This window comes from Dendrobates tinctorius, unplaced genomic scaffold (assembly GCF_039654945.1).
Source record: "Dendrobates tinctorius isolate UK_male_01 unplaced genomic scaffold, ASM3965494v1 ptg000095l, whole genome shotgun sequence".
Taxonomy (NCBI): Eukaryota; Metazoa; Chordata; class Amphibia; order Anura; family Dendrobatidae; genus Dendrobates; species Dendrobates tinctorius.
Window position 1 is genome coordinate 17,185,382 of NW_027361763.1, and position 19,226 is coordinate 17,204,607.

At 43.4% G+C, this 19,226-nt stretch overlaps 1 protein-coding gene across 1 annotated transcript in view; it reads right to left on the reverse strand.

Moving 5' to 3' along the window:
- The window catches only part of ATRN (attractin), a 145,936-nt gene that overhangs the window by 82,950 nt on the left and 43,760 nt on the right, over positions 1-19,226 (reverse strand). Inside the window, exons 4-10 of the mRNA XM_073586755.1 lie at positions 11,963-12,091; positions 11,270-11,472; positions 8,444-8,612; positions 7,995-8,082; positions 3,997-4,240; positions 1,710-1,893; positions 1,322-1,476 (exon numbers count right to left, since the gene is read on the reverse strand). Coding sequence (XP_073442856.1) covers positions 1,322-1,476; positions 1,710-1,893; positions 3,997-4,240; positions 7,995-8,082; positions 8,444-8,612; positions 11,270-11,472; positions 11,963-12,091 — 1,172 coding nt within the window. The remainder of the gene's footprint in view (positions 1-1,321; positions 1,477-1,709; positions 1,894-3,996; positions 4,241-7,994; positions 8,083-8,443; positions 8,613-11,269; positions 11,473-11,962; positions 12,092-19,226) is intronic.

Genomic DNA, 19,226 nt, shown 5'->3' on the forward strand with positions numbered 1-19,226 from the left:
GTATGTCCCCTGGCCAACATTTGAGCCACAACGTTCTTCAGGCTGCGTTTGACAGGGCTGCCGCTTTGGATGATAACCTCACTGTATCAGCTGATGAGTCTGCTAAGAAGGCCGCCGCTCCCCTTATTACTGGAATGGATTTCAGGATCTTCTCCCTGGGTGTACCTTCCTTTAACTGTTTCTCTAGTTGATCCACCCATATCATGAGGGCTCTGGAGGTACATGTTGCCGCTATAGCTGGCCTAAGATTTCCCCCCGCTGATTCCCAAGTGCCCTTGAGGAAGGTATCGGCCTTTTTATCTAAGGGGTCTTTTAGAGTGCTCATGTCCTCAAAGGGGAGTGCAAATTTTTTTGAGGCCTTGGCGACGGCTACGTTTAGTTTCGGGGCTTTGTCCCAAGATGTGGACGCCTCCTCGTCGAATGGATATTTCCTCTTAAGGGAAGGGACCGTGGAGTGTTTCCTATCCGGTTTTTCCCATTCTTTTTTTATCAGGCCCTGTACATTTTTCGTTTAGCGGCATCACTCAACCAGGTATGCACAGTTGCAGGTACCGGTTCGGGAGGTGGATTCAGGTCCCGCACGGGCTGATCCAAGGATGGTGACTTGCTCCTTGCGGCCGACCTGCTGCGCTGCGTGGAGTGGCTACTGAACCGGCCCTCGCGCCTGTCCTTCTCTTTTTGCCGGTGATGGTGGTGTTGCTGCTGCTTCGGCTGCTGCTCCTCTTGCTGGTCGCTGTTCTCCTTACTTACAGGACGCTTCCAGCGAGGAGTGGTTCCAGCGCTTCCTTTTTCAAATTTCCCGGCCTGTGACGTCACCTCCTCTCCCAGCCTGCACCGCTCTCTGCCCGGGGAGTGCGCATGCGCCGACCGCGGGGACCCGGAAGTCATCTTGTCCATTTCCGGGGCAGCGCCATATTGGTACACCTCTGTACCATGGCGCAGCCCGCACGTGTCCCAGGTCTCCCCCGGCTGCAGCGGTGGCGGCTTCAGGAACCGACCCTGCCACGACAGGGGCCTCCCCGCTGTCAAGACCACGGACGGGACACGGCCCTGGATGTTCCTCAGGTAAGCTGCTGCTCCTAGTTCTATAGGTCACCCATCAAGGACAGGAACCCAACTGGGGGTGAAGGAGAGGTGCCGCCCTTTTTATCTGTAGGCTCCTGTCCTTGATGGGCAGATCCCCTCTCTCCGTGGTGCTGTCATGGGTGAGAGAGAAAACTGCTTTATCAAGAAACAAACTCAACACATCATCCAATAATCCGGATCATAAAATGCCTGATTAGAAGAATCCAGCAGAGCAGTGGTCTGTGTCCACACTCACCCATATCGTACGCTATGAAGTCCTTAGAGAAACACTTGGCTCCATAGCTCATGGACGTGTCATTGTGAGTGTTCCCGCCAAACACCAGCATGGTGCCGCTGACAATCACAGCCGAGTGCAGGTAGCGGAAGAACTTGCTGTCTTTTAGGATTGTCCTGGATTATGAAAAGATGCAAAACAATAATGAAGCATGGTGGAGAGTAAAGATCAGCCTTTATATTTAACCCTGTGACTACTGGGACATTGTACAAGATTAGCGGATGTCAGAGCTGCAGGTGCATATTCTGACCACTAGAGGGCAGCGTCAGACAATAAATCCTCGCGATTTCCTATGTAACACAGGCAGCGATTGCAACAAGCCCCATGGACGCCCTGTCCCCACACTCACCACATGCTGCTGTCCACCTCGTACTTGTACAGGTCATCGGCCAGGCGATACTTATTAGCGGTGAAGGCTTTGTACCCGCCGTGGATATAGATGGATCGGGTGGGTTCATCATAAACACTACTGTGGCCGTACCCGCCTTGGACCAAAGCCCCTTGTGTCACAACCACCTCCCAAACATTAGTGTCTATAAAGAAAAAGGAGAGAAAGAAATGTACATGAGGTCCGTTAAAAAGCAAAAAAAAAAAAACACCTTCTTGTTCTTCCTGTGACGCTCAGCCCCAAATAGTGCAGTAAAGAGTGAAGGGAATGAAGTCATCGCAGGTGGAAGTCTAGCAAATACAGTGTAGCTTGAGAAGAAGAAAAGGGCAAAAAGTAAAGTAAAAAAAAAAGAGCAAAAAGAAAGGTGAAAAATAATGCAAAACAAAAGCAAAAAGAAGGAAAATTAAAAAAGGCAAAAAGAAAAGCAAACAAAAGTAAAAAATAAAGCAAAACAAAAGCAAACTGGCTAAAAGTAAAAAAGCAAAGAGGAAAAAATATAGAAAAAGTAGAAAAAAATAAAATATACAGTATATACTCATGTATAAGCAGAGTTTTTCAGTACATTTTTTTGTGCTGAAAATGCCCCCCTCGGCTTATACACGAGTTATTGACTCAAAAAGATGGTAGGGGAGGGGGAGCAGAGGGTCACAGAGGCAGGAGCCGGCGTCTGTGGCTAAAGCCTGTACCGCTGCTAAAGAGGAATGAATATTCACTGCGCTGGTAATGAATATTCATTTCTCTTATAGCGCACACAGTTACAGCCGCCGGCTTCCAGCACACATCCTACTTACCTTCCCTGCGCGCCCTCGCTGCATCTCGTTAGTTCCATCGCCAGCAGCTCTTCCGGCCGAGGGATCACATGGCCCCGTTAATTAAGGTGCAGTGAATATTAATTACCTTAATGATGGGGGCCACGTGATCCCTCGGCCACAAGAGCTGCTGGCGCTGAACGAGGCGCAGCAAGTGCGCGCAGGGAAGGTAAGTAGGATGTGTGTGGGTTTTTTTTAAATGGAACCATGCATACAAGGACAGGTACGGGAAAGCCAGGCATACAAGGACAGCGATGGGGGAGCCATGCATACCAGGACAGGGATGAGGAGCCATGCATAACAGGATAGGGATGGGGGAGCCATGCATTCAAGGACAGCGATGGGGGAGCCATGCATACCAAGATAGGGATGAGAGGACAATGCACACCAGGACAGGGATGGGGAGCCATGCATACAAGGACAGGGATGGGGAGCCATGCATACCAGGATAGGGATGAGGGGACAATGCATACTCTGCTTATAGTCAAGTCAATACATTTTCCCAGTTTTTTGTGGCAAAAGTAGGTGCCTCGGCTTATACTCGGCTCAACTTATACACAAGTATATACGGTATGTAAAAAAAATGAAACTTTCCTGATTCCTATCACATCCATTTCCCCAATCAAACATGAAAAAAAACATCTTACTGAACAGTTCTTAAAATTCTGATCAGAATATCAAATAATTTAACCTGTAAAAATAGAAAAATCCAAACGAGAAAAAAAATATAATGGAATGCCAAAACTGACTCTTTTCGGGCGCTGCACTTCCCCTAAAATATTAAATAAAAAACGATCATAATGTTGTGAGACCCCCAAATTATAAGTACAGAGAGTCCTCACAGGGCTCCATCAATGGAAAAAATAAAGAATACGGTAGATATAAAAAAAAAAAAGTGACAATTTATTTTTCCTTTAAATTTAACATTTATCAATCTCTACCAACTAAATAAAAAAAATAAATAAAATTCATGGACAAAAGGAAAAAAAATAAATACAAACATCTTTAGATGGGTTGTCTTACTATGGTAGTTAAAGTCCCTGTGTGAATGGAGCAGTAATGAGCACGTGCGACCACCACTCATACAGACAGTATGGGGCAGTGGTCGCACGTGCTCACTATGGCTCCAGTCACACAGGGACTTTCAAACGCACAGAAGGAAGTAGGAGTCTTGTGATCAGATAATTGTATTTATGAAGCAACCCCCTTACGGCGAGAAATTGAGGACAAACCGCTATGTCCATTACCATCAAAGAGTATCACATGTCGGCACGCCATATCTGGGCACAACTGAGCCAGTCTGCAGAGGATGGACCCTGGGAGAGCCAATAAATTAAAGGGGGCGTGTAATCAGAAGTGCGGTAATGAGGGGCCGAGCGCCCCCCAGAACAGACATCGTGAAGATGTATATATAGCAATATTGACGACATGTCACTCACCCAAGTTATATTTCTGGATGCTGCTGATGTATCCATAAAGGGGACAATGGCCAAAAAATACCAGCATGACCGTACTGTTGTCCTTCAGAGTGACGATGTGGGCAGAGTGCCCAACCACAGCGTACTGCTCCTTGGCATTAGGTGAGAGCGGGGTCCAGGATCGGTTCTGAACGTGGAACACCCACAGCTCGTTGGAAACGTTCCCTGTGGAGTCTATCTTACCGCCATACATGTACATCTTATCCTAGGAGACAGAGAAACAAAGGCCCTGAAATAACCAAGCTTCCATTTATCTATAGATGAGCAGATATACACAGCCACCACTAGGGGGAGCTCACCACATAGATTATACAGCCACCACTAGGGGGAGCTCACTACATACAGATAATTCAGCCACCACTAGGGGGAGCTCACTACATAGATTATACAGCCACCACTAGGGGGAGCTCACTACATACAGATAATTCAGCCACCACTAGGGGGAGCTCATTACATACAGACTATACATCCACCACTAAAGGGAGCTCACTACATAACAGATTATACAGTCACCACTAGGGGGAGCTCACTACATACAGATTATACAGCCACCACTAGGGGGAGCTCACTACATACAGATTATACAGTGACCACTAGAGGGAGCTCACTACATACAGATTATACAGTCATCACTAGCGGGAGCTCATTACATACAGATTATCAGATTATACAGCCACCACTAGAGGGAGTTCACTTCATAGGTTATACAGCCACCACTAGTGACTTTTTCCTTAATAAGACAACTGTGTTCCAGATAGCCCCTTCTAACTCTTTTGTAGGATCTGGTGGTTGATTTTAATAAAGTGTTTTGTGTAATTCAGCAAGCACCTACCATATATACTTTAGCATAAGCTGAGATTTTCAATACATTTTTTTAGTCTCAAAGTGCCCCACTTGGCTGTCAGATCATACACCCCCCCTCCTGGTGCGGTCTCTGCTGTCCCTGCTTCTCAGATGGTCTCAGGCGCCGCGACTCTTCCTGTGTACAGCGGTCACGTGGTACCGCTCATTAAAATAATGAATATGCACATATTCATTACTTTAACGAGCTGTACCACGTGACCGCTGAACACTGGAAGGAGCTGCCGGCGCCGGAGACCACTGGAGAAGCAGGGACTGCAGAGACCGCGCCAGGAGGGGGAGGACGGGGGGAGCCGCGTTCATATTCACCTGTCCCCGTTCCACCGCCGCGTGCCGCTCTGTCTTCCGCGTCTCTGGCTGTGACGTTCAGGTCAGAGGGCGTGATGACGTGGTTAGTGCGCAACCTCTGCCTGAACAGTTACTGCAGAGAGCCGGAAGACAGAGCGGTGTGCGGCGGTGGAAAGGGAACAGGTGAATATCGCAGGTACCAGGGCCCTGAGCCAGCGGCGACTCCGGCATCTGGCCCCAATAGCGCGCCGGTGTCCCCACCTGCTCATGACACCGGCACCTGACCCCCAGCGACAAGTGGTGAGTATGTCATTTTTTTTTTTTTATTGCAGCAGCATATAGGGCATATATATCTATGGGGCATCTTATGGGGCCATGATCTTTATGCAGCATTGTATGGGGCATTTTATGGGGCCATCAACCTTTATGGAGCAGCATGTGGGGCATACAGTGCCTACAAGTAGTATTCAACCCCCTGCAGATTTAGCAGGTTTACACATTCGGAATTAACTTGGTATTGTGACATTTGGACTGTAGATCAGCCTGGAAGTGTGAAATGCACTGCAGCAAAAAAGAATGTTATTTCTTTGTTTAATTTTTTTTTAAATTGTGAAAAGTTTATTCAGAGGGTCATTTATTATTCAACCCCTCAAACCACCAGAATTCTGTTTGGTTCCCCTAAAGTATTAAGAAGTATTTCAGGCACAAAGAACAATGAGCTTCACATGTTTTGATTAATTATCTCTTTTTCCAGCCTTTTCTGACTATTTAAGACCCTCCCCAAACTTGTGAACAGCACTCATACATGGTCAACATGGGAAAGACAAAGGAGCATTCCAAGGCCATCAGAGACAAGATTGTGGAGGGTCACAAGGCTGGCAAGGGGTACAAAACCCTTTCCATGGAGTTGGGCCTACCTGTCTCCACTGTTGGGAGCATCATCCGGAAGTGGAAGGCTTATGGAACTACTGTTAGCCTTCCACGGCCTGGACAGCCTTTGAAAGTTTCCTCCCGTGCCGAGGCCAGGCTTGTCCGAAGAGTCAAGGCTAACCCAAGGACAACAAGGAAGGAGCTCCGGGAAGATCTCATGGCAGTGGGGACATTGGTTTCAGTCAATACCATAAGTAACGTACTCCACCGCAATGGTCTCCGTTCCAGACGAGCCCATAATGTACCTTTACTGTCAAAGCGTCATGTCAAGGCTCGTCTACAGTTTGCTCATGATCACTTGGAGGACTCTGAGACAGACTGGTTCAAGGTTCTCTGGTCTGATGAGACCGAGATCTTTGGTGCCAACCACACACATGACGTTTAGAGACTGGATGGCACTGCATACGACCCCAAGAATACCATCCCTACAGTCAAGCATGGTGGTGGCAGCATCATGCTGTGAGGCTGTTTCTCAGCCAAGGGGCCTGGCCATCTGGTCCGCATCCATGGGAAGATGGATAGCACGGCCTACCTGGAGATTTTGGCCAAGAACCTCCGCTCCTCCATCAAGGATCTTAAGATGGGTCGTCATTTCATCTTCCAACAAGACAACGACCCAAAGCGCACAGCCAAGAAAACCAAGGCCTGGTTCAAGAGGCAAAAAATCAAGGTGTTGGAGTGGCCTAGTCAGTCTCCTGACCTTAACCCAATTGAAAACTTGTGGAAGGAGCTCAAGATTAAAGTCCACATGAGACACCCAAAGAACCTAGATAACTTGGAGAAGATCTGCATGGAGGAGTGGGCCAAGATAACTCCAGAGACCTGTGCCGGCCTGATCAGGTCTTATAAAAGATGATTATTAGCTGTAATTGCAAACAAGGGTTATTCCACAAAATATTAAACCTAGGGGTTGAATAATAATTGACCCACACTTGTATGTTTAAAATTTATTAAAATTTAACTGAGCAACATAACTTTTTGGTTTGTAAGATTTATGCATCTGTTAATAAATCCTGCTCTTGTGTGAAGTTTGAAGGCTCTAACTTATTTGCATCTTATCAAACCTGCTAAATCTGCAGGGGGTTGAATACTACTTGTAGGCACTGTATATATCTATGGTGCATCTTATGGGGCTATCAACCTTTATGGAGCAGCATATGGGGCATATATATCTATGGAGCATCTTATGGGGCCATCAACCTTTATGGAGCAGCATATGGGACAAATTATTCTATGGAGCATCTTATGGGGCCATCAACCTTTATGGAGCATTATATGGGGCATATTATTCTATGGAGCATCTTATGGGACCATCAGCCTTTTACGGATGGGCATATTATTCTATGGAGCATCTTATGGGGCCATCAACCTTTATGGAGCAGCAAATGGGGCATATTATTCTATGGAGCATCTTATGGGGCCATCAACCTTTATGCAGCGGCATATGGGGCATATTATTCTATGGAGCATCTCATGGGGCCATTATTAACCTTTGTGCAGCATTATATGGGGCACATTTTTTATGGAGCATCTTATGGGGCCATTATGAACTGTATGGAGCATTATATGGGGCTCCTGATTCAATATGGATATTCAAAAACATGATGTCTCAATTAATTTTACTTTTATTGGTATCTATTTTTATTTTTGAAATTTACGAGTAGCTGCTGCATTTTCCACCCTAGGCTTATGCTCGAGTTAATAAGTTTTCCCAGTTTTTGTGGCAAAATTAGGGGCCTCGGCTTATACTCAAGTATATATGGTAACTAAAATATGATGCTCTGTACCCTTCACGCCCATACTTCTGTGCACTGATTGAGTCTGACATTGTTGTATTTGTAGGTCCCCAACCTCTGGAGACTATGAACATAAGATGTTACCTTATATAATGCCAAGGAGTGTCCATATCGGACGGCAACAGCGCTGTCAGAACTGTTCAGCCGCCACTTGTGAGAGATCAAGTCGTACCTGTAGGAAACACAATCTGGTTACTGTCAAAGCCCACAGATCATCCCGGGGGTGAAGAACCGATCTCCTAACCTACAAGTAAAATCTAACACCCTTCCCCAGTGTATACAAGATAACACATTTTCTAGAAATTATTACGGTCGTTCACTGTTTTTAAGATCTCTGCTCGCTGTCACTGAACAGCAAACAGTTTAATAAACCCAAGTTGCTCACAGAGCTGAGGGTTTGTTACTTGGTATCAGTCCTCCTCCTGTCCTGCAGCTGTGAGAGCAGATCCAGTGTTCTCATTCACTGACCGAAAGAAGAGATCCTGAGAAATTAAGGGTTTTTTCATAGAAATGATAAAAACGGTGGTTCTCACGCCATAACCATCTGGTAGCTGTTTTGGTTGAAGGTGTAGCCGCCCACTATCCACATGACGTCGTCCAGCACCACCGCCTTGTGCGAGGCCCTGCCCAGCTGCGGAGCCAAGAATTCTTCACGCGTCCAGAAGGACTGATTGGCAGGGACGGGAATGGAGCAACCGGGACCTGGAAAAAAGGACTAAATTATAGACATAATTATACACAGACGACTGGAGAGTGAGCGACGCCGCGTGACCAGAACAAGAGGATGATTGCGGTAGTAGTATGGAAGAACGTGATCCGTGCTGGTAAGCATGGGGAGAAGGGCAAGGTGGCTACAAACACTGTGTGCTGCAGGAGATACAAAGCAGCTTAAAGGGTTTGTCCAGGATTAGAAAAACATGGCTGCTTTCTTTTATAAACAGCGCCAAATCAGATACTGGGTATAGTCCCTCAGCCGAGCTACAATATCAGACACAACCCACGGTCAGGGGTGGAGCTGTTTCTGAATGAAAGCAGCCATGACTTTCTAATCTGGACACCCCCTATAAAATCAAAGTATACTGCCAGAGGCCCCTATTAAGGATCTGTTTTATATTCTGACAGGTCTATTTTAATAAGTACTTCCATTCCCCATGAAACAATGCAAACAAAGCAGCTATTGGCTGAAGCTGCTCCTCGCTGACTTCCTGCTCTGCAGCTATTGGCTGAAGCTGCTCCTCGTTGACTTCCTGCTCTGCAACTATTGGCTGAAGCTGCTTCTCGCTGACTTCCTTATGTGCTGCTATTGGTTATATCTAACTTCCTATTCTGCTGCTATTGGCTGAAGATGTTCCTCACTAACTTCCTGCTCTGCAGCTATTGGCTGAAGCTGTTCCTCACTGACTTCCTGCTCTGCAGCTATTGGCTGAAGCTGCTACTCAGTGACTTCCTGCTCTGCAGCTATTGGCTGAAGCTGCTCCTTACTGACTTCCTGCTCTGCAGCTATTGGCTGAAGCTGCTCCTCACTGACTTCCTCCTGCTCTGCAGCTATTGGCTGAAGCTGCTCTTCACTGACTTCCTGCTCTGCAGCTATTGGCTGAAGCTGCTCCTCACTAATTTCCTGCTCTGCAGCTATTGGCTGAAGCTGCTCCTCACTGACTTCCTGCTCTGCAGCTATTGGCTGTATCTGCTCCTCACTGATTTCCCGGGTCTACAGCTATTGGCTGAAGCTGCTCATAACTGACAACCTGCCTAGCAGCTATTGGCTGAAGCTGCTCCTCACTGATTTCCTGCTCTGCAGCTATTGGCTGAAGCTGCTCCTCCTTGACTTCCTGCTCTGCAGCTATTGGCTGAGGCTGCTCTGCCCGCCAATCTGCACATAAAGCAGACAATACTCAGTGTACACAGAGACTTCTATTTACAATATACACTCACTGGCCACTTTATTAGGTACACCTGTCCAACTGTGTGTTAAGACTTAATTTCTAATCAGCCAATCACATGGCGGCAACTCAGTGCATTTAGGCATGTAGACATGGTCAAGACAATCTCCTGCAGTTCAAACCGAGCATCAGTATGGGGAAGAAAGGTGATTTGAGTGCCTTTGAACGTGGCATGATTGTTGGTGCCAGAAGGGCTGGTCTGAGTATTTCAGAAACTGCTGATCTACTGGGATTTTCACGCACAACCATCTCTAGGGTTTACAGAGAATGGTCCGAAAAAGAAAAAAAATCCAGTGAGCGGCAGTTCTGTGGCCGGAAATGCCTTGTTGATGCCAGAGGTCAGAGGAGAATGGGCATACTGGTTCGAGCTGATAGAAAGGCAACAGTGACTCAAATTGCCACCCGTTACAACCAAGGTAGGCAGAAGAGCATCTCTGAACGCACAGTGCGTCGAACTTTGAGGCAGATGGGCTACAGCAGCAGAAGACCACACTGGGTACCACTCCTCTCAGCTAAGAACAGGAAACTGAGGCTACAATTTGCACAAGCTCATCGAAATTGGACAGTAGAAGATTGGAAAAACGTTGCCTGGTCTGATGAGTCTCGATTTCTGCTGCGACATTCGGATGGTAGGGTCAGAATTTGGCGTAAACAACATGAAAGCATGGATCCATCCAGCCTTGTATCAACGGTTCAGGCTGGTGGTGGTGGTGTCATGGTGTGGGGAATTTTTTCTTGGCACTCTTTGGGCCCCTTGGTACCAATTGAGCATCGTTGCAACGCCACAGCCTACCTGAGTATTGTTGCTGACCATGTCCATCCCTTTATGACCACAATGTACCCAACATCTGATGGCTACTTTCAGCGGGATAATGCGCCATGTCATAAAGCTCGAATCATCTCAGATTGGTTTCTTGAACATGACAATGAGTTCACTGTACTCAAATGGCCTCCTCAGTCACCAGATCTCAATCCAATAGAGCATCTTTGGGATGTGGTGGAACGGGAGATTCGCATCAGGGATGTGCAGCCGACAAATCTGCGCCAACTGTGTGATGCCATCATGTCAATATGGTCCAACATCTCTGAGGAATGCTTCCAGCACCTTGTTGAATCTCTGCCACAAAGAATTGAGGCAGTTCTGAAGGCAAAAGGGGGTCCAACCCGTTACTAGCATGGTGTACCTAATAAAGTGGCCAGTGAGTGTATATCATGCTGTATACTTTTAGCCTCTATATAGTGAATATAGCTTTCCTGCACGTGTCCTGCCAAATTAAATACAAGAGGGAAATCTGTGGCCAGACAGCGACCCGACGCTGACACCTCTAATCCCTAAACACAGCAATGTAAGGAGGGATTATCCGCTCCTAGAAGTTCAGCTGAGATTACCGTGTGGTAAGTGACCCACGGCGCACTCACCCTGCCAGCCGTTGTAGCAGTCGCAGGTCTTGGTGCCGTCCACGCTGCAGTTCCCGCGCTCGGGGAAGCCGCAGTTGTCCCTGCAGTAGGGGATGTCGCAGGCCGCTCCCTTCCATTGCTCGAAGCATTCACAGCTCACGTCGCTGTCGTTCGCCTGCACGCAGATTCCACGTCCGGAGCAGTTGTTAGGACACGTGTTTATGCTGCAATTTAAGGGAAACTGTAGGGTTAATGGGACACGACATCCTGCAGCCTACTGAGCTGTGATTAAAGGGGTCCTACCACCTCCATTACTTTTGCTCTACTTAAAGGGGTTGTCAGGAACACATCGATACAAGACGAGTGTCACAAGCAGCGTCAGGAAGGGTTATCTTCCAATATCCGCTAATATTTTGTGCGTGTCCCATTGCATGGGGTGAGCAACCTGCGACCCACCAGCTGTCTGCAAAACCCACCTGCCAGCATGCAGGGGGGCGGGGGATATGGTGGGCCACAGGCCGCCAGGCAGCTGGGGATGGCATGGTCAGGCTGCAAGGATGGACTGGGCATTTCTAAGCTTCAGTGACCCTGTGACTAAGATGCATCCGTCTACAAAAGGGAGAGGATGGTAGGAGCACAGGCGGCTGACACGGGGGAGTCAGCACACACGAGGCCCGGTGACAGGAAGTGTTGTCATGTCACCGTTTATTTTACCTGTAGCTGATATTAAAGCCGGTCAGGTTGTAGGCCGCGTCACTGAAGAAATGTAATAGCGCATATCCAGACGTAGTGGCCACTTCCGGGACCGTGTCGTTGCCTTCGCTCTCAGGAATGATGAGTCCACTGCAGAAAAAGAAAAACAAGAAAAAAAAATTCCTTTTTCCAGCAAGATGAAAGGAGTGTAAAGTATCCTGTGTATTCCTAATCTACTCTCTGTCTCAGTTACTAGCTCTGCTCGCAGACAATGCATGGCCACACAATGGAAGGAGCCCTGCAGCTGCCCGAGCAGCACGTATGACAGTCACTGACAGCAAGCATGGGCTTTATTCCAGAAAAATACTATATTTACAGAGCTTATAGGATGGGCTGCAGGAGACGCATCAGGTCAAGCACGTTATATGGCAGGCCGGCAGCAGGTATCCCACAGGCGCTGTCTCTATCGCTAACACAAGATGTGCGCCAATGAGCAAATCACACGACCACCGCTGGTCAGGAAGGTCAATTACAGAAGGTCTCAACGGTGGTCTGGCAGCACAGACCCCCACGACGCCTGGAACTGCTGCACCTCCTGTGATAACAGAGTTTACATTCCTTGTAATTATCCTGAAATATGGGGGAATTCACCAAGGAATCAGTGTATAATCATCGCATCACCACTAGGGGGCGGGGTGTGCTGAGTGATCGCTTTATCTACGATGCTGCGGGATCCTAGATAGGCAGGGTGCACAACACACGCTTACATTTTATTGCTCCCCCAACGTATATATTAGAGAAACTGGGCAACAAACTGACCGTTTTCAAGTCACAGGATAAAAAGGAGATTTCACCCGAACTTTATTTTTTTTTTTTTTACAGCTCTTATTTCTGCTGCCTGATTCAGGAGCAGTTGTTCTTATGTGCCCCTCCGTTCTCCGTTATGCCCCCAGTAATAAAGATGGAGTCTGAATAACACAGAGAGGTTCTGCCGCGAATGATAGGGGGGGGGTTCAGCTACACCCCCTACCAGTGCGCGCACTGTCGGGGAAGGGTTAACAAGAATCGGTCAAAGCAATTTTTTAAATTTAAACTGAATATCTCCTCCAACTGCCGCTGAGGAACGGATTCCGGAACGGAACAGTAATTCTTCCAGGACCCTCAGGTCCAGTCATAGGTCCACCAGGATTAATGAAGCACATTGTCTTCTTCAACCAACTGGGTGTGTACCAAAAAATCTTCTCTGTGGCTGCGCTCTGATTGGCCAGCATCAGAGGGGCGGAAAAAAAAAAAAGAACCTGGGGCTTTATTACCAGGGGCTATAACTTTGCGACTGAGTGGCATAGAAAAAAAAGAAAGACAGTTCCGGAATGAGCCCTGCTGGCCCATTTCAAGGATGTAATCATTGTTAAATCGAAAAAAAATCCAGTGAAAGGTCCTCTTCTTGACATATGAAGTACTAGCATGACGAATATCAGGTCCCTGTCTCTGATGCGGGCTCAGGAGCTCAGCCTGCACCATTTATTCTCTGCAGATGATGGCGGTGTTATTCAGTCATCATCTGTCTATGACCGGCACTGATGTAGGAGAGTTACGCACACTGCTCTCAACCTGTCACACACCACTGACAATGAAGGAGAAGGGCACGCAGTCCCATAGGCTGCAATTTTAACTAGGGGTCCGCCGCGTCAGTACGACTGTGAAGTCTGATTTCTACTATACATTGCAATACCGTGCTATTGTTGTGTATAGTGCAGGTAATAGAGCGAGTACAGGTTCAAGTGACTTCGTATTGAAAAAAATGTAACACAAAAATTGAAAAAAAGAAAAAAAAAAAACACAACATGAAAAATTATGAAACTTTGAGTTACCATTTTCCTTACTAAAAATAAAGACATTTTTCTATTTTTACCGTTACACAATATGTGGATTTGTTTTACTCATGAAAGTCCACTCCAAAAATAAAATTAAGGCCAAAATGAGAAAAAAAGAAATAAAAAAAGTCTCAACTGCGGTTTTTTCAGCCACAACCACACTGAAAAAAAGTAATAAAGTGATTAAAATGCTGTGTCTACCCCATAAGAGTCGATAAAAATATTACTGCACAAAAACAGGTCCTAATACCGCATAAAAATGAAAACTGATATTTTCATCAATTCCATTATGGGCTGAAAAAATTTTTTTTTTTTTTGCCTTTTATTGATTTTTTTTTTTGGGGGAGAGGGGGCAGAGATTGAAAAATGGCAATATTCCAGGTATGGTATCTAATTTTCTTTTTTATCCTTTATGATCTTTACCGTATGGGTTCATTTTATATCTTGATCAGATTATAATGGCTGCAAAAAAGCTGTTGGGGAGGGGAAGGAAAGATTTCTGGGACAGATACAAAAGGTTAAGCTACAATATTCCACGGCTATGTAAACCGCTAGCTGCAGCAGGAGCCTCTCCCCTTTCCAGCCCCTCAATTAAAGCTTAGAGACAAAGATGGAAAACATGAGCAGAAGATAATCTATCGTCCTTCCCGGGAGTATGTGAATAAGGCTGGTCAGGGGCAATGCAGGAAACGCATTGACTTGACTTTTCTCTTACATTTGTGGGTTTACTGTCCCTTTAAGAACTCGGCAGTAATGTGACAGCGGGGTGGAGCCGAGCCAGGGAGGTGTAGATATCCAGGTGATCTACCAGCAGAATTTTATAAGCAGTTATGTAAAGGGTGTGAAAAATACCACGAAAATCTGTTCTGAGAAAGCAAAGTGTTTACAGGGTCTGAAGTTTAGTTTCAGGCAGAAAAAAAATTGGATTAAAGCCATGTGAAAGGGTTCAGGCACCGAAGGAGGACAGAAAGTGGGCGTCAAAAGCAGCGGCACTATACCCAGACCGGCAGGGTACGGCAAGTGTCACAAGAAGGCACAAAACAGGGCAAAGGCACCTGAAAAGTAGAAATGCAGGAAATTTGTAAAAGTGCTAAATAAAAAATGTAATTGTTATTTTTTCCTTTTTTATTAGATTTTTAGGTCTTAATAGAAATAATCGCAGCAAATGCTAGAATAGCATTCTCCCCGCATGACCAGCACAAAAATATTACCGTATGTGCACCAGCGTTCTAAATACATAACTGCAACAATACGCTCTCAATCCAAAATATGTACCATATACTGGGCACTGAGCCAGTGACTTTACTATGGCTGGCCTCATTCCAGGGTAATCCAGGCACACACAAGCCCAAATCTGCACAATCACAGTCAGGTGGGAAGACATTAATGAATGAGGACAGAGGAAACCAGTCAACACAGTCACATGTATCAGAGCAAGCAGGAAGCAGGCACCACGTCACAGCATGGAGAGGAGGACTGCACAGTGTATACTATCTACAGGAATATACTATAATACTGCTCCTACGTACAAGAAAATAACTACTATAATACTGCCCCTATGTACAAGAATATAACTACTATAATACTGCCCCTATGTACAAGAATATAACTACTATAATACTGCTCCTATGTACAAGAATATAACTACTATAATACTGCTCCTATGTACAAGAATATAACTACTATAATACTGCTCCTATGTACAAGAAAATAACTACTATAATACTGCCCTCTATGTACAAGAAAATAACTACTATAATACAGCCCCTATGTACAAGAATATAACTACTATAATACTGCCCCTACGTACAAGAATATAACTACTATAATACTGCCCCTATGTACAAGAATATAACTACTATAATACTGCCCCTATGTACAAGAATATAACTATTATAATACTGCCCCTATGTACAAGAAAATAACTACTATAATACTGCCCTCTATGTACAAGAATATAACTACTATAATACTGCCCCTACATACAAGAATATAACTACTATAATACTGCCCCTACGTACAAGAATATAACTACTATAATACTGCCCTCTATGTACAAGAATATAACTACTATAATACTGCCCCTACGTACAAGAATATAACTACTATAATACTGCCCCTATGTACAAGAATATAACTACTATAATACTGCCCCTATGTACAAGAATATAACGACTATAATACTGCCCCTACGTACAAGAAAATAACTACTATAATACTGCCCTCTATGTACAAGAATATAACTACTATAATACTGCCCCTACATACAAGAATATAACTACTATAATACTGCCCCTACATACAAGAATATAACTACTATAATACTGCCCCTACGTACAAGAATATAACTACTATAATACTGCCCCTATGTACAAGAATATAACTACTATAATACTGCCCCTATGTACAAGAATATAACGACTATAATACTGCCCCTATGTACAAGAATATAACGACTATAATACTGCCCCTACGTACAAGAAAATAACTACTATAATACTGCCCTCTATGTACAAGAATATAACTACTATAATACTGCCCCTACGTACAAGAATATAACTACTATAATACTGCCCCTACGTACAAGAATATAACTACTATAATACTGCCCTCTATGTACAAGAATATAACTACTATAATACTGCCCCTACGTACAAGAAAATAACTACTATAATACTGCCCTCTTTGTACAAGAATATAACTACTATAATACTGCTCCTATGTACAAGAATATAACTACTATAATACTGCCCCTATGTACAAGAACATAACTACCATAATACTGCCCCTATGTACAAGAATATAACTACTATAATACTGCTCCTATGTACAAGAATATAACTACTATAATACTGCCCCTATGTACAAGAATATAACTACTATAATACTGCTCCTATGTACAAGAATATAACTACTATAATACTGCTCCTATGTACAAGAATATAACTACTATAATACTGCTCCCTACGTACAAGAATATAACTACTATAATACTGCTCCTATGTACAAGAATATAACTGTATAATACTGCTCCTATGTACAAGAATATATAACTACTAGAATACTGCTCCTAAGTACAAGAATATAACTACTAGAATACTGCTCCTAAGTACAAGAATATAACTACTATAATACTGCCCCTATGAACAAGAACATAACTACTATAATACTGCTCCTATGTACAAGAATATAACTACTATAATACTGCTCCTATATACAAAAATATAACTGCTATAATACTGTTCCTAAGTACAAGATTATAACTGTATAATACTGCTCCTATGTATAAGAATATAACCACTAGAATACTGCCCCCTATGTACAAGAATATAACTACTATAATACTGCCCCTATGTACAAGAATATAACTACTATAATACTGCTCCTATGTACAAGAATATAACTACTATAATACTGCTCCTATGTACAAGAATATAACTACTATAATACTGCTCCCTACGTACAAGAATATAACTACTATAATACTGCCCCTATGCACAAGAATATAACTACTATAATACTGCTCCTATGTACAAGAATATAACTACTATAATACTGCCCCTATGTACAAGAATATAACTACTATAATACTGCTCCTATGTACAAGAATATAACTGTATAATACTGCTCCTATGTACAAGAATATAACTACTAGAATACTGCTCCTAAGTACAAGAATATAACTACTATAATACTGCCCCTATGAACAAGAACATAACTACTATAATACTGCTCCTATGTACAAGAATATAACTACTATAATACTGCTCCTATATACAAAAATATAACTGCTATAATACTGCTCCTAAGTACAAGATTATAACTGTATAATACTGCTCCTATGTATAAGAATATAACCACTAGAATACTGCCCCCTATGTACAAGAATATAACTACTATAATACTGCTCCTATGTACAAGAACATAACTACTATAATACTGCCCCTATGAACAAGAACATAACTACTATAATACTGCTCCTATGTACAAGAATATAACTACTATAATACTGCTCCTATATACAAAATATAACTGCTATAATACTGCCCCGATGTACAAGAATATAACTACTATAATACTGCCCCCTATGTACAAGAATATCACTACTATAATACTGCTCCTATGTACAAGAATATAACTACTATAATACTGCCCCTATGTACAAGAATATAACTATTATAATACTGCCCCTATGTACAAGAATATAACTACTATAATGCTGCTCCTATGTACAAGAATATAACGTATAATACTGCTCCTATGTACAAGAATATAACTACTATAATACTGCCCCCTATGTACAAGAATATAACTACTATAATACTGCTCCTATGTACAAGAACATAACTACTATAATACTGCTCCTATGTACAAGAACATAACTACTATAATACTGCTCCTATGTACAAGAACATAACTACTATAATACTGCCCCTATGAACAAGAACATAACTACTATAATACTGCTCCTATGTACAAGAATATAACTACTATAATACTGCTCCTATGTACAAGAATATAACTACTATAATACTGCTCCTATGTACAAGAATATAACTACTATAATACTGCTCCTATGTACAAGAATATAACTACTATAATACTGCCCCGATGTACAAGAATATAACTGCTATAATACTGCTCCTATGTACAAGAACATAACTACTATAATACTGCTCCTATGTACAAGAATATAACTACTATAATACTGCCCCCTATGTACAAGAATATAACTACTATAATACTGCCCCCTATGTACAAGAACATAACTACTATAATACTGCTCCTATGTACAAGAACATAACTACTATAATACTGCTCCTATGTACAAGAACATAACTACTATAATACTGCTCCTATGTACAAGAATATAACTGCTATAATACTGCTCCTATGTACAAGAACATAACTACTATAATACTGCTCCTATGTACAAGAATATAACTACTATAATACTGCCCCCTATGTACAAGAATATAACTACTATAATACTGCCCCCTATGTACAAGAACATAACTACTATAATACTGCTCCTATGTACAAGAACATAACTACTATAATACTGCTCCTATGTACAAGAATATAACTGCTATAATACTGCTCCTATGTACAAGAACATAACTACTATAATACTGCTCCTATGTACAAGAATATAACTACTATAATACTGCCCCCTATGTACAAGAATATAACTACTATAATACTGCTCCTATGTACAAGAACATAACTACTATAATACTGCTCCTATGTACAAGAACATAACTACTATAATACTGCCCCTATGAACAAGAACATAACTACTATAATACTGCTCCTATGTACAAGAATATAACTACTATAATACTGCTCCTATGTACAAGAATATAACTACTATAATACTGCTCCTATGTACAAGAATTTAACTACTATAA